Genomic DNA, 18,177 nt, shown 5'->3' with positions numbered 1-18,177 from the left:
ATTTTAACATTTCTTTACTTCTGGTCAATGTATCCTTTTCTTTCATAATTAAAGCCGATGTACAGTGTATGTTTGACAGGCCACAAACAGCCTTAGTTAGCATAAAATTTGAGTTAAATCACGTAGAACCCAGAACGACTTCCCGAGGCTGCAATATGTGAACACTTCTTTCATCGAGTCCAGATCTCAGACGTGCTAATAGCGATGTAGCTGGAGAGCCAGGCAGTACAGTCAGGCTGCCTGGGCTCCGGTCCTGGCTCTACCACCCAGGCCTTTGTGATGTTGGGTGGTTCCACTTCCTGTCACTTCAGTGGGAATGATGATGGTGGTAGTCTGGGTATCACCAGCTCCCCATCACTTCTAGCGAATGAGGCAGCAAATAGGCAGCACAGGTGTCCGTCTTCCTCGCACCTTGCCTCTGTGGCGGACGTGGGTCATCTACTGTGGTCATCCACTTTGCCCGGAGGGTCACGGGAGCCTTCTCAACAGTATGGTCAAGGCAGACATTTTCAATCCATTGGCGTTTCTGTGTACACTTAACCCACCCCTAGGCTGAGAGGAGGAGGCTGAGCTCCTTGGCCTGGTCGTCCAGCTTTTTGTGATTCTGGCTCCTGTGGAACTCTCTGGTCTTACTTCTGATGGTTATTGTATCTGACTCTCTGTCCCAGTGCCAGCCTACTTGGGGTTCCCTGGAGCAGAGTATCCCACCTCCTGGGGATGTGGGAAAGTTGCTTCTCCCAGGTATCCCTCGGGGCTGGAGGGCCTTGGCTGCTGCACAAGGAAGGGGTGCCCCAGGAAGTGGCCATCTGAGTGGCAAAGACATGCATCAGATGAGCCCACCCTGCTTAGCTCAGCCGAGGAAGCGTTTGTCACATTTTAGGGAAGCACAGAGAAGTGAGGCCAAGTTAGGTGTGTAGCCAAACTGAACTGACTGTTTGGAGTTTGTAAACCAACCCCCCCCAACCCCACCCCATCTCCATCCTACCCTTAGTCCAACCTTAGGTGTAGTAGGTGGAGCTCAACCATGGAGATATGGAGGGAGATGGTCTGGCAGGGGCTTGATGGAGTCTTTTAATAAATCTTTTGTGAAATCTTTTAATGGTAATGCTCTGTACCTCACCTCTTTCTGACATCTGTTGTTTTTTTAGAGTAGAGTTTATTTCTTCCCAGTTTGTAAACTTGTCATCACTCACAGCACCGGAAAGAACACGAAGGACACAGACAGAAGGCTGTACTATTTACCAGTCCTGTTGTATCTGTTCCAAACATGGGACATTTAGTAAAAAAGGGAACGAAGTCAGGATCAGTGGGCACCCGGGGGGATTCGTGCAGCCGCTGGGGATGACCCACTGTGTCGACACTCAGATGCCACGTCTGTGTTCACAGATTAAACAGAGATGAACAGTTCGCCTTTCTCTCCATCCTTAGCAGTGGATAGAGGTAGCTACAGCTGACTTTCTGGATCCTGATTTCTCTGTTTATTCCCTCAGTGATTGCAAAGAAAATAAAGGCATTTTTACCACACTTAAGCTAGAGAACATCTACAATATCAGTGAGCATCTCAGCATTACAGAGGTGAGTAATTAGAACCAATCGGGAAAGTCTTCAGACTCCAAGGAGAGGCCCCAGTAGAGCACACTAGCTGGATGAAGGGGCAGGGGGGCTTCAGCAGCGCAGGCCTAGGATGCCCTTAGCCTAGGCTGTGCCCACTCCCTCATACCTGGAGGCCTTCTGGCCTTCTCAGCTGTATAGGAAAGAATCTAAGCAACCTTGTTTTTTCTGGGCTTCCAACATAGGAGATACGGAGGAAAATCAAGGGAAGAGGTTGCTCCCCAAACCCCACGGCTTACCCACTGAGGCATCACGAAAGGCTTCCCGGGTGCCATGAGGCCACAATGGCCTGATGGTGTTCAGATGTGAAGAGGTTTCTTTGAAAGCTTTATACAAATTTCGTATTCTCTCCCCAAATATAACTTGCATGTATTCATAAATAAAATCTCATTTTGCAAGCAAGCCCTAAATCAGTGCCCTCTACTCATTGACTCATTAAGCCATGTGCCATTTTCTCAGTGCCCCACGATGAGTAGGGTGGGAGAGTGCCGTAGACATGCAGGCCCCAAGTCACGAACCACGTTGCCGTGATCTCAAGTCTCCCTCCTACCCAAGTCCAGCGCATGCTGCCTCCTTCCCCTGGAAAACAGCCTGCCCGGCCCCTTTCAGCATCGCTATTTATCAAGACTGGCTCAGAAGCCACCTCCTCTCTGTTGCCCTCCCGAGCCTGCTGCCTTGAAAGGCTCTGTCCCTATGTAGTTCATGTGCGTTTATCGCGACACCCCTCTTCCCTTTGAGATCTTTGAGGGAGGAGATGCAACATGACTTTGTTTTGCATCCCACGTCCTCACATAGTGCTTGGTGCGCGGCGTAGGGCAGAAGGCAGGGAGGTGGGGGAGGAGTGGGAGGGAGAGAAGAGAACCAGGAAGAAGTGCCAGTCAAGTGACGTGTGTGTTTGTTCTGGCCTGTGTCATTTTGTGGCTCTTTTAAAGCATTACGTAGGTGACATTTTTGGAGAAGTGTGGACCTGTTTACATCTTTTCTTTCTATTATGCAGCATACCGGAAACATAAATAAAAATTTTGGAAATATGAATATAAAAATTGACAATATAGTTCTGCTGGATGAGGAAGGAAGAAGAAACCTTATGGATTTCAGCTCTTCAGGAGTAGAAAAAATAGACTATGGTACCTTCTTGGATGTGGTATGACCCATGTGTTCACACTTGATCTTTTGGGGGAAATTAGAGCATTTTATATATATACACACACACACACACAATATATTTATAATATTATATATAATATATAACATGTTATATATATTATAATATAATATATACTATATATTTTTTGTTTGTTAGTTTTTGTTTTCATTTTTGTTTTTTTTTTATTGAGATGAGGTTCACTCAACATGCAATTAACTCTTTTACCAAGGGAGCAGTTCACCAGCATTTAGTATAATCACAGTGTGGCATGACTGTCATCTCTATTTAGTTCCAAGGCACCTTCCTCATCCCAAAAGAAAGCCCCAACCCCATGAAGCAACTTCTCCCCATTTCCCACTCCCAGCCCCTGGCAACCATCACTCTATGTTTGGTTGCTATGAATTTACCTATTGGGGGATATTTCGTATGAATGGAATCAGGCAGTATGTGACCTTTTGTGTCTGATAACCTTAACTGGTCCGTTTCATGTAGCCCACGTTTTTTGAGATTCATGCACATGGCAGTGTGTATCAGCACTTTATTTCTCTTTATGGTTGAATACAAATAATACTGTTTTGTGTGTATAAACAAGAATGAAGAAGTGCCCTACTTTATAGTTGTGGACCCATGTTCACTCTGTTGCTTATTACATGTTGTTAAGCTTTAAAAATCCCATAGCCATAACACAGCTTTTTACACCTCTTTTGTAGACTGGGAAAAATCCCACAAAAGTGAATCTTTTATCATATGCAAATGATCTAGAAGCAAAAGCCAACCATTTGGTGAGTTCAAACAGTCCGATTCAAGGCTGTCATTGTTGTAGATATCAAATGTCAATACCATTCTTAGAGAAGCTATGGAAGAGGTTCCTTGACAACAAGTCATCCTTGTTTAAAATCGCCCCTCTGTGCATGTGAAAAGTTCCCATCAGCAGCCGTGGCCACGTGGCGCCACAGTCCGTGAGCGTGTGAAGGTTCCCAGGATGGCTTCAGGGTGTGGGCTGTTCCCAGCCTTTGCCTGTGGTGCTGCTGCCCTCACTGCTTTAGCACTGGACCTGCTTTCACTCCGTCCACCCCTCCACTGCCAAACACCTGTGCCCACATTTTTCTTGCACTGTAGGGAATGGTAACTGAGGACATGGGAGGGACATCCCGTTTGGTGCTTTGCATCACCAATAATGAGCGGATAAGGGAGGGCAAAGACCCCATCCAAGCACCATAAGCTTGCCTGTCACCAGCTCCTCTGCTGGTTGGGTGACTAATGGCTGTAACTGGTCCCTTTCACAAATCAGCAGACCTGGGCTCTGGGGGAAGGCCAGGATTTAAATCCTGAGTCAGCCCCTTCCTAACTGTGGGAACTTAGGCATGATAATCCACCGCTCTGTGCCTCAATTTCCTCATCTGTAAAATGGGGGCAGTAGCAACAATTGTTACACGTTTTTGTGCTACAAATGATTTAAGTATGGGTTATAGAAAAATTTCTCAGTTGAGCCTTGGTTTTCTCATCTGTAAAATGGAAATAGAGCTGCTGTAAAGCGGCTTTATGGTGGCTTTCTTAGGGTGAAGTGAGAGAGACAGAGAAGGCAGCCTCTGGAACCCAGAAAGAGCTGATGCGGGTGGGTTATTGCTGAGAGTTCATGGTTCCATTTTTCGAAGGAGGGTGTCTTGGCACCGTCCCCCCAAGTTCGTCATCGTAAAAGAAGGGCTGCATACTTCTGTCCTGTGATTAGAGAGAGTGCTCCACAGCCTGGAAAGAGGTACTAATGTTTATTTACTTTATTCTCTTTGTAGCCCCAAGGAAATTTGAAACAGAGCCTGAAAGAAAATGCAGGAAACTTAAGAAATATTCATCGTGTGGAAATCATTCCTTTGCAAAAACTTATGGTAACAGTCAACAACCTTTGATATTTCCCTGTGACCTGGGCAGACTCCGTTTCACCTAGCCTAATGATATATTTGCATCTCACGCGTGGGTCAAATTTGGTTAACCTCGGGCTAAGAAATTGAGCTATTTTTAAGATAAATGATGGTAGCTGGGCTTTGAAGAGAACACATTTTCAATTTTCACCACTCTTTTTCTGCCTTTCTGTTGCCATTTTCCATCTGAGTATGAACAGTTAGCTTAAATCTAACCAGTTGCCTCCTATGTTTTGCTCTCTTTCCATGGCCTTAAACAGGCTCCCCTAAGCCATGCAGCAGCTGAAGAGCTAAACTCACTCTTACTTAGTTTACTGTCACAGAACTCTCTGTCTTCATGCCCTGCCATGAAATATGTGAAGGCAAGGCGACATCCGTCCTTTCTGCATCCCTTTAGTTCTGCTCCGTGTGCTGATGTTCTTTGATCCTCTCTTCTATCCAACTTTCTCACTTTTCCTTTCTTTCTTTTTCCTCACCGCCTTCTGGCTTCTTCCCTAAGTGCCAGAGAGGCAGTCTGTAACAGAGGAAGAACATGGGCTCTGGAGTCAGGTTGACCTGATTTCAGATCTTGCTTCTGCCTCTCCGAAGTCTTGTAGCTTCCCGTTTTCTCATCTAAAAGTGGTGGGAAGGGTCCCTGCCTTGCTGTCACCTGGCTCTTGGAGGCGAAGGATCTGACGTCCCAGAGGGACTCTGCCAATAGGAGCCATTGTTATCATGCTCGTGTGTGGGAGGGTCCTGTTTGTGGTTGTCAAGGGGAAGACCAAGTGGAAACCAGGGGACAGAGTCAGCCCACCCACGTTTGAAGAAGCTTATTCATCCGCTTGATGACAGAATCTTCTAGAACTAATTTGTACCATCTCTCTCTTCATTTTTCCTCCTGCCTTTCTGTGAGGGTGCGTCAAAAGTGATCCACCCTCCGGTTATGTTAAAATTTCTATGAATTCTTCAGCCAGAGTGCGGATCGTTTTTGACCCCCCCCTCGTAATTCAGTTGCGTATTCACAAAGTCCGCCTTTATGATTCTCTTCATTTGTGTGCTGTGGTCATCACCGTCCTCTCTCTGCTATGCTTTATGCCTTGCACAAATTTGTTAACGTTTTAAGCTGGTGTTGACCTGTTCCTTAATTGCTTTCCTGCAAGTAGACACAGGACTCCTTGGCCTTTTCAGAGTTGGGGCAAACCTACAATTAGGCAAGTTGGTCTGTGAATGTGACCTATGATCTATACCAGGGGTTAGCAAACTGTGGCCTTGAAAACTGCAGCCCTTGGGCCCCATCTGGCCTGCTGCCTGGATTCATTGATTGATTGATTGATTTCGGCCACACTCCGTGGCATGCGGGATCTTAGTTCCCTGATCAAGGATCGAACTCAGGTCCCCAGCAGTGGACGCGCAGAGTCCTAACCACTGGACCACCAGGGAATTCCCATGCTGCCTGTTTTTATAAATAAGGTTTGACTGGAACACAGCCAGACCCACCTAGTTTATAGATGATCTGTGGCTGCTTTTGGCCACAAGGACAAAGTTGGGAGATTAGGACAGGGTATGGCCCACAAAGTCTAAAACATTTACTGTCTGGTCCTTAACCAATAAAGTTTGCCAATTCCTGCAAATTCAGCCACTCTTGTGGAGCAGGTTTTCCTCGGAACAATGCCTGCTGCTTTGCGCAAACCTGATTCAAAAGAGTTTTGCGGCTACCTTACACGTGGTGTGCTGCCCTTCGAAGCTCTAGAATATGTATCCCAATTTTCTTCTTCAAGAGATTTTCTTATACCCAAGGATGTGAGGTGCATGTTGTTCCTTGTATCTGTTTTTTTCTAGGCTGAAACCATGAGAGAGTAAAGTCGGATTTGATGGCTGACTTGTGGGTGGGGGAGGGGGGGACACAAAGCACGTGACCTTGCAGCTTCACGCAACAGGTCGGGAAATATGATCTGTGTTTTTTCACCAGAGCACCGTGCACCAAAGGTTGAAGGAACTTCAACAGAAAAGCAGAGGATTGGGGGTAAGGGTTTGTTTTCTCTTTCTGTCTCGGGGTCTTGTTACAAAAGCACACAGAGATGTTGGGTTTTGTAGGTCCTTTAAGCAAAATCAAGTCTCAGTTATCCACCCATTTTAAATACCAAACTGGGTTTTCACACCCTCTCCTTTCTACAAGGACTTCTGTAAATGCAGACCGCGTCCTGACACATTGTTATGCGCGCAGGAGAAAGCTGTGTTTGGCTGTGTAGGATGCAAGTGTAGGTGGTACATCAGTCACTTCTACAGAGATAATGCTGCTTGACAAACAGTCCCCACCCAAATCTCAGTGCCTTCTGCCCACAAACTTTCGTTCTCCCTGGAAAACCAGCACAGTACCACCCCATCTGTGTTCCGTTGGCCAAAGCAAGTCACACAGCCAAGCTCACCATCGTGGGGACATATACCCATCTCCTGGGAAGCCAAGCCTGGGAACGTATCACTAATCATGAACAGCTAGTACAGTCTTTTTTATTTTTTAATTTATTTATTTTATTGGCTGCTTTGGGTCTTCACTGCTGCACACGGGCTTTCTCTAGTTGCGGCATACTCTTCGTTGTGGTGCACGGGCTCCTCATTGTGGTGGCCTCTCTTGTTGCAGAACATGGGCTCTAGGCACTTGGGCTTCAGTAGTTGTGGCACATGGGCTCAATAGTTGTAGCACGTGGGCTTAGTTTCTCTGCGGCATGTGGTATCTTCCTGGGGCAAGGATTGAACCCGTATCCCCTGCATTGGCAGGTGGATTCTTAACCACTGTGCCATGTAGGAAGTCCGCTAGTACAGTCTTAACTAGCAAATCATGGTGGTGTGGGGCTGAGTTAACTGTACTCGCATCACCTGATACCGTGTCGACCGTTGCTGTGTTTTCCAGGTGAAAGTGTCCAATATCATTTTCTTTTTGGATTCTGCTCAAGACTTCATCACAACCCGCATGTCCACGATTATTACCGAAGTAAGTTGTTATACCAATAAGTGGGTGTGTGACCATAACGGCACGATTACATAGAGTATGGTAGAGTCATTTTAACGGCTTTATGACTCTTTGATGTCTTTCCAGGAAAGTAAGAAGTATGGGAATACGATCATAGGCTACTTTGAACATTATCTGCAATGGGTCAAGATCTCTGTAAGTGCTTTATCGTTGATGAACATAAGGGGGCCGTGCCTTGGGATAGTCGTTTCCTAGGAGGAAATTGAATTAAACTTGCCGATGTTAGACAGGAGGTCAGTAAAAGGACCGTGACTGTAGGGGCCGCAAGTGGAGGCACCATAGGACTCAGCACATGTGTGCCCACGCTGGGTGGCTTCCCCGGGCCTGCCCACCCTGGATGCGTGCCCCTCGCATTCTCCTCCAGCTCCCTCTGCTCGTTGCTCTAGGGATTCTGGCCTTCTTGACTGTGTCTCCCCTGGCGAACCACAGGCTCCTTATGTCAGAGTCCATTCGCAGCTGTGGATTGCACACACCCCGGGCAGCACTGAACCTGCTATGTGGTTGGTGTATTTATCGACTCGGGGACTTAAACAACAGGAGTTTATTTTCTCACAGTCCTGGAGGCTGGACCTCCAGGATCAGAGTGCCGGCAGGTTGGTTTCTCCTCAGGCCTCTTTCCTTGGCTTGTCAGTGGCTGTCTTCCCCTTGTGTCCCCACGTGGTCTTGCCTCTGTATGTATCTGTGTCCAGATTTCTTTGATAAAGGCACCAGTCCTATTGGATTAGAGTCATCTTAGGGACCTAATTTCAACTGAATCACCTCTTCAAAGACCCTGTCTTCAAATACAGTCACATTCTGAGGTATGGGTGGGGGTGGGGGGTTGTTAGGGCTTTAACATAGGAACCTTTGAGGGACAAAAATTTAGTCCATAAAGTTGGGTCTCCAAGAATAAATCAGCAGAGAGAAGTTGAGAAGCAGAGTGAGGTCTGCAGGGGCGCACGTTGCCCCCAGCACACAACCACTGGGGAATTATAGTGTCTTAATAATGCCTGTGCTCATCTTGGACTCTGGACTGAGTCCGCACTGGGGATTCTTCCACTGGGGGTATGCTTGCCACTGAGTCATTTGGGGAGGTGTGGCTGGCCAAGATGGACTTCTTTTTTAACAGGAAGACAGTTTGATTTATTTATTTGTTTATTATTTATTTTTTGGCTGTGTTGGGTCTTCGTTGCTGCGCACAGGCTTTCTCTAGCTATGGAGAGCGGGGGCCACTCTTTGTCGAGTTGCGAGGGCTTTTCATTGCAGTGGCTTCTATTGTTGCAGAGCATAGGCTCTAGGTGCATGGGCTCAGTAGTTGTGGCTCACGGGCTCTAGCGCAGGCTCAGTAGTTGTGGCGCACGGGCTTAGTTGCTCCACAGCATGTGGGATTTTCCTGTCCCAGGGCTCAAACCCATGTCCCCTGCATTGGCAGGTGGATTCTTAACCACTGTGCCACCAGAGAGGTCCCCAAGATGGACTTTCAGAAGTCTAGTGACTGAGGTAAATTTAGGCCACCTTGAGCAGCCGTGAGCTTTACCAGTTCTGTTCCTGGCCCTTCACTGTGCGAGCTACCTCCTCCCTCTCTCCTGCCTCGCCCCGTATTCCAGCCACACTCAATGGCTTGATTCCCGAAAACTTTCACTTTCTCCATGCGATGCCCTCTGTGTGTCACCGCCCCCTCTTCCAGTCCCCACCATCTGGGCTGTGCTCCTGTCTCTCCTTCAAGGCCCAGCCTCCCGATGTCTGTGCCGACCTTCCCCCCACCCCCCAGATGTGAAGACCTCAGGGTGTTCTCAGTGCTGACACTCAGGATGCACATACAGGCGGGTGGTAGGAGAGGAAATGCACTGCCTTCTGTCGCCCCTCTGCATCTCCTCCACTAGACCAAGGGACCACATTTTGGTCACCTTTATACCTGGGGTACAAAGCCAACACCCTGGAACCAAAGCAAATCTGGACAGGAATGGTTAAGTCATACAAGAACCGCACCTTGGGAACATTAATTAGCCATTGGTACCAAATGGGTCAGAGCCACACCATGGGACTTGGAGAGATTTTCAGAGTATAAGTAAGAGGAAAGCAGGATGCAAAGAAACATACAGAATATGACCCTTACCCCACGTTTTATTTTTTTATTGAATATAATTGATTTACAGTGATTCAAGTGTACAGCAAAATGATTCAGATATAAACATATATACGTGCATAGATGTATATATTCTTTTTCAGATTCTTTTTCATTCGAGGTTATTACAAAATATTGAATACAGTTCCCTGTGCTATATAGCAAATCTTTGTGGTTTGTCTATTGCATGTATAATAGTGTGTATCTGTTAATCCCCAATTCCCAATTTATCCTTCCCCCTGCCTTTCCCTTTTGGTTAGTTTTCTATGTCTGTGAGTCTGTTTCTATTTTGTAAATAAGTTCATTTGTATCATTTTTTAGATTCTACATGTAAGTGATATCATGTGGTGTTTGTCTTTCTCTACCTGACTTACTTCACTTAGTATGATCATCTCTAGGTCCATCCATGTGGCTGCAAATGGCGTTATTTCATTATTTTTTATGGCTGAGTAACATTCCATTGCATATGTGTATACACCATATCTTTATCCATTCCTCTGTCAATGGACGTTTAGGTTGCTTCCATGTCTTGGCTATTGTATTGTAAATAGTACTGCCATGAACACTGGGGTGCATGTATCTTTTCGAATTAGAGCTTTCTTCTTTTCCAGATATATGTCAAGGAGTGGGGTTGCTGGATCATATGGTAACTCTATTTTTAGTATTTTAAGGAACCTCCATACTGTTCTCCATAGTGGCTGCACGAATTTACATTCCCACCAACAGTGTAGGAGGGTTCCCTTTCCTCCACACCCTCTCCAGCATCTATTAAATGTAGGGCTTTTGATGCTGGCCATTCTGACTGGTGTGAGATAATCCCATTGTAGTTTTGATTTGCATTTCTCTAATAATGAGTGATGCTGAGCATCTTTTCATGTGCCTGTTGGCCGTCTGTATGTCTTCTTTGAAGAATGTCTGTTTAAGTTTTCTGCCCATTTTTTGATTCGGTTGTTTTTTTGATATTGAGCTGTATAAGCTGTTTGTATATTTTGGAAATTAAGCCCTTGTCCGTCACATCATTTGCAAATATTTTCTCCCATTCCGTAGGTTGTCTTTTCATTTTGTTTATGGTCTCCTTTGCTGTGCAAAAGCTTTTAAGTTTAATTAGGTCTCATCTGTTTATTATTGCTTTTGTTTCCATTGCCTTAAGGAAATGGATCCAAAAAATCTTGCCGTGATTTATGTCAAAGAGTGCCTGTGTTTTCCTCCTGGAGTTTTATAGTATCTGGTCTTACATTTAGGTCTTTAATCTATTTTGAGTTTATTTTTGTATATGGTGTTAGAAAATGTTCTAATTTCATTCTTTTGCATGTAGCTGTCCAGTTTTCCCAGCACCACTAATTGAAGAGACTGTCTTTTTTCCTTTGTATAGTCTTGTCTCCTTTGTCATAGATTAATTGACCATAAGTGTGTGGGTTTATTTCTGGGCTTTCTATCCTGTTCCATTGATCCACATGTACCCTTACCCCACTTTTTATAAAACTTACAGTGAAAAAGGCTATAAAGAGAGTGTGCAGGGTTGTTTGAGCTTGGAGAAACATACGGCTATTAACATAAGTTAGCTTGTGAGGTAGAGGTGGTAGAAAAGGGGGAGGTGAGCGAACCAATAAAGAAAAGAAATGACACACACTCACCCCAGAGAGCTGGCATCTAGCTTATTGTACTTACTCCAGAGTTTTTTGAATGAATGAATTTAGTTTTCTTAAGCTAATGGGATTGGAGCATCTATCTGTGATTCATTAAACTTGTCTAGTCTTACCTGGGTAATGAGTACTTTTGTTTTTTGCCTTGTAAAACAGGGTCAGCAGGTCCTGCCATTTTTGTCAATAAAGTTTTATTGGCACACAGCCACACCCACTTGTTCATATCTTGTCTATGGCTGTTTTCGCTCCACCTTGGCAGAGTGGAGCATTTTCGACAGATATGTCTCAGCCCAGCCTGAAAAGTTCAAAATATTTAGTATCTGGCCCTTTATAGAAAAAGTTTGCCAACCCCTTTTCTGAAATATACACTTATTCATTACCTAACTTTCCATTTTCTTCCCACATCCTTTGTCAGGCTGCAAAGGGGGTGGGTAGGAAACAGACTAAGGCTCTGTGCTGACCACGTGTGCTCTTTAATTCTCTGCAGAGTCCAGCAGGATGGCTCTTACTGTCCCAGATAACAAACAGGGGAACTAAAAACCGAGCTTCAGAGAGAATTGGGGTCTTGCTTTCAAGTACCTGCTTTTTTGTGTCGTAGAACTCATTCGTGGAAATCCGCTATCAGCTCCACATCCAGAGGGCCTGGCAATTCTTTTTGTGAACAGGCCGGAAGTGAATGGGGTGTTTAGTTCTTGTGGAATTTTGTGGGTGTAGCTCCATCAAAGTTTCCCTGTCTTTCTTACGCCCATAGATCACCGAGCAAATGGCAGCCTGCAAACCAGTGGCCACCGCTCTAGATTCGGCTATTGACGTCTTTCTGTGCAGCTACATTATCGACCCCCTGGTAAGAATTTTATCTTTCAAAAGAAGAAGACACAATAAACTCGTTAGCTTTAATTTTTTTTTTCCAGATGGTAGTTCACACTATAATATAAAATAGGTTTCTGCTTGGGTCTGTTACAGTTGTAGAGTCCAAGTCCTAAGATCTAAAATGTAGATGAATGTGTTCTGATACTAATGGGCTAGAAGAGTCAAAGTCCTCGCTGCATATCTTCATTCCTTCCTAGAGTTTTATTTACAGAAGTCAGGAGACCCTTGTGAAAAAAAAAGATTTGTCTGGAATAATTAAGAAAGGAACATGGCTTGTGTGCAGACTGCCAATGTCCCAAAGGACTCTTAGTGCAACTATGTATGTAACCCCAAAGCTGTATCAAACTTAGTTTAATTTTTGAGTTAACAGCCCTTTAAGATGTTACCATTGGGCTGGTAAGTTCCCGTTAATCACGTTTATTCCTCAGCTGCGTTCACTCCTCAGTGTACACTGACCGTCTCCGTGAGTCAACCCTCTCACTTCCTTCACTTAAAGCACCTCAGTGACTTACTGTTAATTTCACAATAAGACTCAGGACCCTTAATGTTATACTCTAGGCCCTGTATGATTGGGTGCCCGCCCATTTGGCACATTTTGTTCTATTTGATCACTTTTCTCACTGTGCTTCAGACACACTTGTTTTCTTTCATTTCTTTAAAAAATATCTAGATTTCCCCACCCCAGGGCCTTTGCATATGCCAGTTCCTCTGCCTAGAAACTAGACACAAACTCCCTCTCTCTCTCTCTTTCTTCCCCTCCACACTCATATCCCACCTAGCTGACTCCTCTGGGTCTTATAATACGAGGGTGAGTCAAAAATTATCTGCACTCTGGTTGTATTAAAACTTCTGTTGGCCGCACTGTCTTATCAGAGCTTTCTGTTCAAGATTACTATCTCCCCAGTCACTGCTGTGCAGGTGTGAACGTGTGACATCAATTCATTTGCCACTGTGGTGCCAGCAAAAATGGATGCCCCAGTTGTGATTTGCACAAAAGCAGAGCGTCGCGCTGTGATTCGTTTTTTGTGGTCTGAGGGTGTACCTGGTGCTGTTATTTATTGAAGACTTTGTGTGCAGTATGGAGAAAGGGTTTTGTTGTGAAGGAGTGTGTATGAATGGGTAGAGAAGTTCAAGGAAGGTCTCACAAGTGTTAGCCATCAAGAAGGAGCCGGATTCACTTCTGATGAAGAAGTGAAGACAAAGGTGCATTCGTGGCTCGCAGCTCAGCCTAAAACATTTTTTAAGGAGGGAATACGAAAGCTTGTTGACAGATGGACAAAGTGTATTGAAAAGCAAGGAGATTTTGTCGAAAAATGATGCTTTTGTCTTTTCTAAAAGTTAAAGTAAATGCTACAGCCAGCGTGCGGATCATTTTCGACTCACCCTGGTATAATGGTTGAGAACACAGCCTCTGAATTCAAATTCCACTTCTGCACTGTCTGAACTCTGTGACTTGGAAAAATTGTTGAGCTTTTCTGAGCTTCACGCCCTTAATGGGCTTGTTTTGATGGTTCAAAGAGAGATGACATGGAAAGCGCTTCACACCTTTCCTGGTGCAGTGGCACACTCCGTAAATGTTCGCTGTTATTAGCTCTTGTCTCTTTTCGGGTCTTAGCTCAAACATATCTCTTTATCCAGGAAGCCTCTCCTGATCTTCCCAACTAGCTGTGGCTCCCTTTTCTGCACTCCCATGGGACGTTCTGCTTGTCCCGCAGAGATGTTATTGCTGTTTGTGTTGTACATGGTGTGACTCTTTGAGAAGCCCTGTCCCCCACCACACACACTAGACTCTGCGCTCCGTGAGCACGGGCTGTGTGTTCACTGCTGTGTCCCTGTCAGCTGCAGTGTTGTTTGGCACAGGCCGTAAGAATGATCAGAGAGCTGCCTGTCACGGTACATTCACATTGCTCTGTGCATCCATCTCCCTGTTTCATTTCCGCTCGTCTCTGTGGGCTGGGCTTTTGTACCTGGATGGAAATTTTCTTGCCACTTTCCCAGCCATGCAGGCCCCCCACCTTGGCCTCCTGGCCGCTTCCCTCCCCTTCTAACTTTTTACGCTTTTGTCTGCTGCTTGGAGCTCCTGCTGATGGTTTTGGTGGAAGCCCTCATTAAGAGAGCCCGCGGTTAGGCTGGTTCATTCTGAGTTGATCTCCTCGCGTCCAGTCTCCAGTGCCTGCCCGCAGCCAGTCGAATCACTCAACTAGCAGGTGCCTCTCCAAAACAATCGCAGACCACCGGAGGGGAGGCCTGGAGGATGCTCAGGGAGACTGTAGGCCAGAGCTTTGTAGTAGGTTGTTTAAAGAGTAAGGAAGCATTCTGGCCATTGACTGTGCCAGGAAAATGGACCCCAGGCTGGCAAACATGTTTCTTTTATATCTTGATTGTACCCAGAAGGACGGAGGCAGCTTCCAGGAAAAGGTATTGTTGTCATAAAGCTCTAAAGCCTCTCAAAACAAGGTTGAAAGTGTAGAAATCTACCAGTAAAAGAACATGTGGGAAAGGAGAACAACTTTACTGAAAATTCTGGGCCAAGCAATGCCACTCTGTCCAACACAAAACTCAGCCAGGAACAAAGCAGAAGCGCAGTGGCCAAGACGTGAGGGTCTGGTGGTTGTTTTTATGTCCAAGCTGCCTTTTAGCTCCCAGTGGGCTGGAGAGGGCTGTTCCAGTGTTACAGCATTATCCTAAGGCGGGGGCCACAGACTTGAGCCTCTACAGGGATCTGGAAGGTTGTAGATTTACAAAAGAGGCCAAGGCCAGACCCTGGCTGGTGTATGGTACCCACAGGGCCATACAAGTCGTGCACAGCCATGTCTGTTCTGATTGGTGGATCAGGTTAAATAATGTTGGGTATCACCTCTGTAAGAGCTAGTGGTATGGTCTGCTGCTAACTGAGGTCAGGTACCCCTCTTTTTTTTTTTATGAATTTATTTATGTATCTATTGGCTACATTGGGTCTTTGTTGCTACACACGGGCTTTCTCTAGTTGCAGCACGGGGTGGGGGGCACTACTCTTCATTGTGGTGCGTGGGCTCCTCATTGTGGTGGCTTCTTTTGTTGCGGAGCACGGGCTCTAGGCACGCGGGCTTCAGAAATTGTGGCACACAGGCTCAGTAGTTGTGGCTCACAGGCTGTATAGCACAGGCTCAATAGTTGTGGCGCACGGGCTTAGTTGCTCCGTGGGATGTGGGACCTTCCTGGGGCAGGGATCAAACCCGTGTCCCCCGCATTGGCAGGCAGGTTCTTAACCACTGCGCCACCTAGGAACTCCCCAGATACCCCTCTTGAAGGAAGAACCATCACTCAGCTGCAGCTGATGTTACCTTGTGGGAATGACGGCTCAGCATTACCAGATCCAACTTGAGACTTTTTGAGAAAAGACGTAAAGCCAGGTTTCTATGTGACATCTGACTTAGAAATATGACAGCTATCTTTTAAAAAAATACTTTAACATTGCTTTTTAGACAGAACAGGATTGAATCCAGCCCACGATCATCCTTAAAGATCGGTTAAAATTCATCACGGGACTTTTGTTGGGGCCCTTGTGTGCACCAAGCATTGCATCTGTTTTCGTCACACGATAACGTTACGGGATGAGGAAGCTGCCATCTCACTGTTCAGAAGCAGAGCAAAGCCAGAAAGCTGAATGAACCTCCCGCACATCAGAACAGCTCAGAGAAGGGTCCGAGCTCAGGCCTGGAGGCTGCTATGGCTGGCCTCAAAGTGGGGCTGTCTAAGGGGGTGGTTTGGGGATGTCCTAGATGCTAAACCTTGTTTCAGCACTTGCTGTCTCTGTCCCTCATTCGTAAAAATAAATACAACAATAAGATCTATCCAAGGTTTTCAGAAAGATGGAATGAATTCCCCTAATAGGTAGCACTTCACACAGCGGCCGGCTCATCTTAAGTTCACAAAATTAAAATCCATTTTAAAAAAACTGCAAAATAAAGTTATCTTCCCCAAGCCAGTGTTGTTTTCCATGTCCCATCTTCAAGCATCTAATCCTCATGATTTTCTTTTCTCCCCCCAGAATCTGTTTTGGTTTGGTATAGGAAAAGCTACCGTGTTTTTACTTCCGGCTATCATTTTTGCTGTAAAGCTGGCTAAGTACTACCGTCGAATGGATTCTGAAGATGTATATGAGGATGAGTAAGTAGACAAGAGGCAGGGAGATCATTTTCTAAATGGTGCTACCTTCCAAGCACTTGCTAAAGAAGGGCTCGGACGCGATTAAACTTGATTGTTTTTTAAAGCGGCGGGTCATCCCTATTCAGATGATTTCTTTGTACTGGTTTTCTTATGCTTATTTTAAGTATTTTTCCCCTTGCTTAATCATCTCAGCTTCCTTAATGAGCCTTCTTATTTCTTGTTTGCAGTTCCTCTGTCTCGGGGACTTGGCACTTTACTTTATAACTGTTTCTGTTCATTTTGGTTTTGGCTCTGTGGTCCACCCTTCATCCTGTGCCTGGTGAACTTGTATTCAAAATGTGTTCATTGTGACTTCAGTCACCTCCTGCTCAATATGTGTTTCTCCTGAATCTGCTTTGTCAGCATCTGTATTAGAGTAAAAATGTGGGGGATGCAGCTGTGACTGTAATTTAAAAATCATTTTATCTCCCTTTTTTTTGTATTTTATAGTGTTGAAACTATACCCATGAAAAAAGTAAGCCTTTTCTTTTTTTAAGCTATACTTCTAAGGTGGGACTGGGGAGGGCTTTATTATTAGATGATGAACTTTTAAAATGAAAATAATCACATTAAAATTACATAACGACAACAAATATGCCCGGATAAAAATAAACGCTGATGCCTCTTAAAAGGAGATCTGGCACGTGGAGAATACTGAAGAAATCCTTGTTGAATGAATGAAAATGTCTATGTTAAATTTATTAATATATAAAATGTTTGTTCAGACCTTTGGTTTTTGAAAGGGAAGAAAATGTAAATCTACATTTTTACTTTCTTTGTAGATTTAACAAATTGTTGTATACTTTTTATGACCATGACATTGTCTTTGTAATCCATGATGTAAATGTTTCATCGTAGAAATAACATGGTGTTTTTGGTGTATTTATTTTTGTTACAGTATGGAAAAGGCTAATACTGGTTCTCGTAGCCATCAAGGCAGTAAGACAAACTGAACAAAATTTTTAAACAGATTCAACTTCACGAGTTCTTGATCTGCAGCGTCTCCAAATATTGGGAAAGAAGCCTTCCCTTCAGGAGTTTACAGAGTTCCGGGAGATCACATGCAGTATGCACTGACCGGCCCAAGAGTGGAAAGCACACACGCCTGTTTTTTAGACGTTTTGCTTTAATCATCTGAGCCTTCTATGAAAGTTTAACTATGTAACATTCATTAGTTCCCAGCGTAGCCTTTGGAACAAGACAGGAATTTTGGCACATTTCATCAAATGGGAACTTAGACTCCTAATTCGAGAAAGTCCAGCAAATAGCAGATCTGTGTGTGAACAATAAAAGAGTGATTTCAGAATTATGATTCTGATCTTCTTATTGAAAAATAGACCTAAACTACAGATGTCAGTGAAGTCGCTGTATTATTTTCTTAGGGTGGCTGTGACACATCACAGAAACTGAGTGGCTTAAAGCAGCATGTTCTTGAACTTTTACGGAGGCCCGAAGTCTGAAATCAACACATCGGCAGAGTTGGTTCCTCCCAGAGAGCCTGAGAGAGAGTGTGTTCTGGTCCTTCCTATGAGATTCCAATGATTGCTGCCAATCCTTGGCAGTCCTTGGCTTGTAGACGCACTCCAGTCTCTGCCTCCGTCTTCCCTTGGAGCTTTCCTTTGTGTCTGTGTTTCCTCTCTGTGTCTGTGTCTCAATTTCCCTTATCTCCTAAGGACACCAGTCATTGGATC

The 18,177-nt window shown here is 45.0% G+C and overlaps 1 protein-coding gene across 3 annotated transcripts in view; it reads left to right on the top strand.

Moving 5' to 3' along the window:
* The window catches only part of PROM1 (prominin 1), a 118,181-nt gene extending 100,321 nt beyond the window's left edge, over nucleotides 1-17,860 (top strand). For all 3 annotated transcript variants that reach the window (XM_057705236.1, XM_057705234.1, XM_057705235.1), the window contains exons 15-25: nucleotides 1,491-1,575; nucleotides 2,609-2,755; nucleotides 3,469-3,540; nucleotides 4,549-4,641; nucleotides 6,623-6,676; nucleotides 7,562-7,642; nucleotides 7,748-7,816; nucleotides 12,180-12,272; nucleotides 16,329-16,447; nucleotides 16,937-16,961; nucleotides 17,385-17,860. In XM_057705236.1, the coding sequence (XP_057561219.1) occupies nucleotides 1,491-1,575; nucleotides 2,609-2,755; nucleotides 3,469-3,540; nucleotides 4,549-4,641; nucleotides 6,623-6,676; nucleotides 7,562-7,642; nucleotides 7,748-7,816; nucleotides 12,180-12,272; nucleotides 16,329-16,447; nucleotides 16,937-16,961; nucleotides 17,385-17,399 (853 nt within the window). In that variant the 3' untranslated portion in view covers nucleotides 17,400-17,860. The remainder of the gene's footprint in view (nucleotides 1-1,490; nucleotides 1,576-2,608; nucleotides 2,756-3,468; nucleotides 3,541-4,548; nucleotides 4,642-6,622; nucleotides 6,677-7,561; nucleotides 7,643-7,747; nucleotides 7,817-12,179; nucleotides 12,273-16,328; nucleotides 16,448-16,936; nucleotides 16,962-17,384) is intronic.
* Nucleotides 17,861-18,177: the final 317 nt, after the last annotated feature.

Source organism: Hippopotamus amphibius, chromosome 13, assembly GCF_030028045.1.
Source record: "Hippopotamus amphibius kiboko isolate mHipAmp2 chromosome 13, mHipAmp2.hap2, whole genome shotgun sequence".
In the NCBI taxonomy this organism is placed as follows: Eukaryota; Metazoa; Chordata; class Mammalia; order Artiodactyla; family Hippopotamidae; genus Hippopotamus; species Hippopotamus amphibius.
The sequence above is the reverse complement of the archived record's forward strand: the minus strand, read 5'-3'. Positions and strand labels throughout refer to the sequence as shown.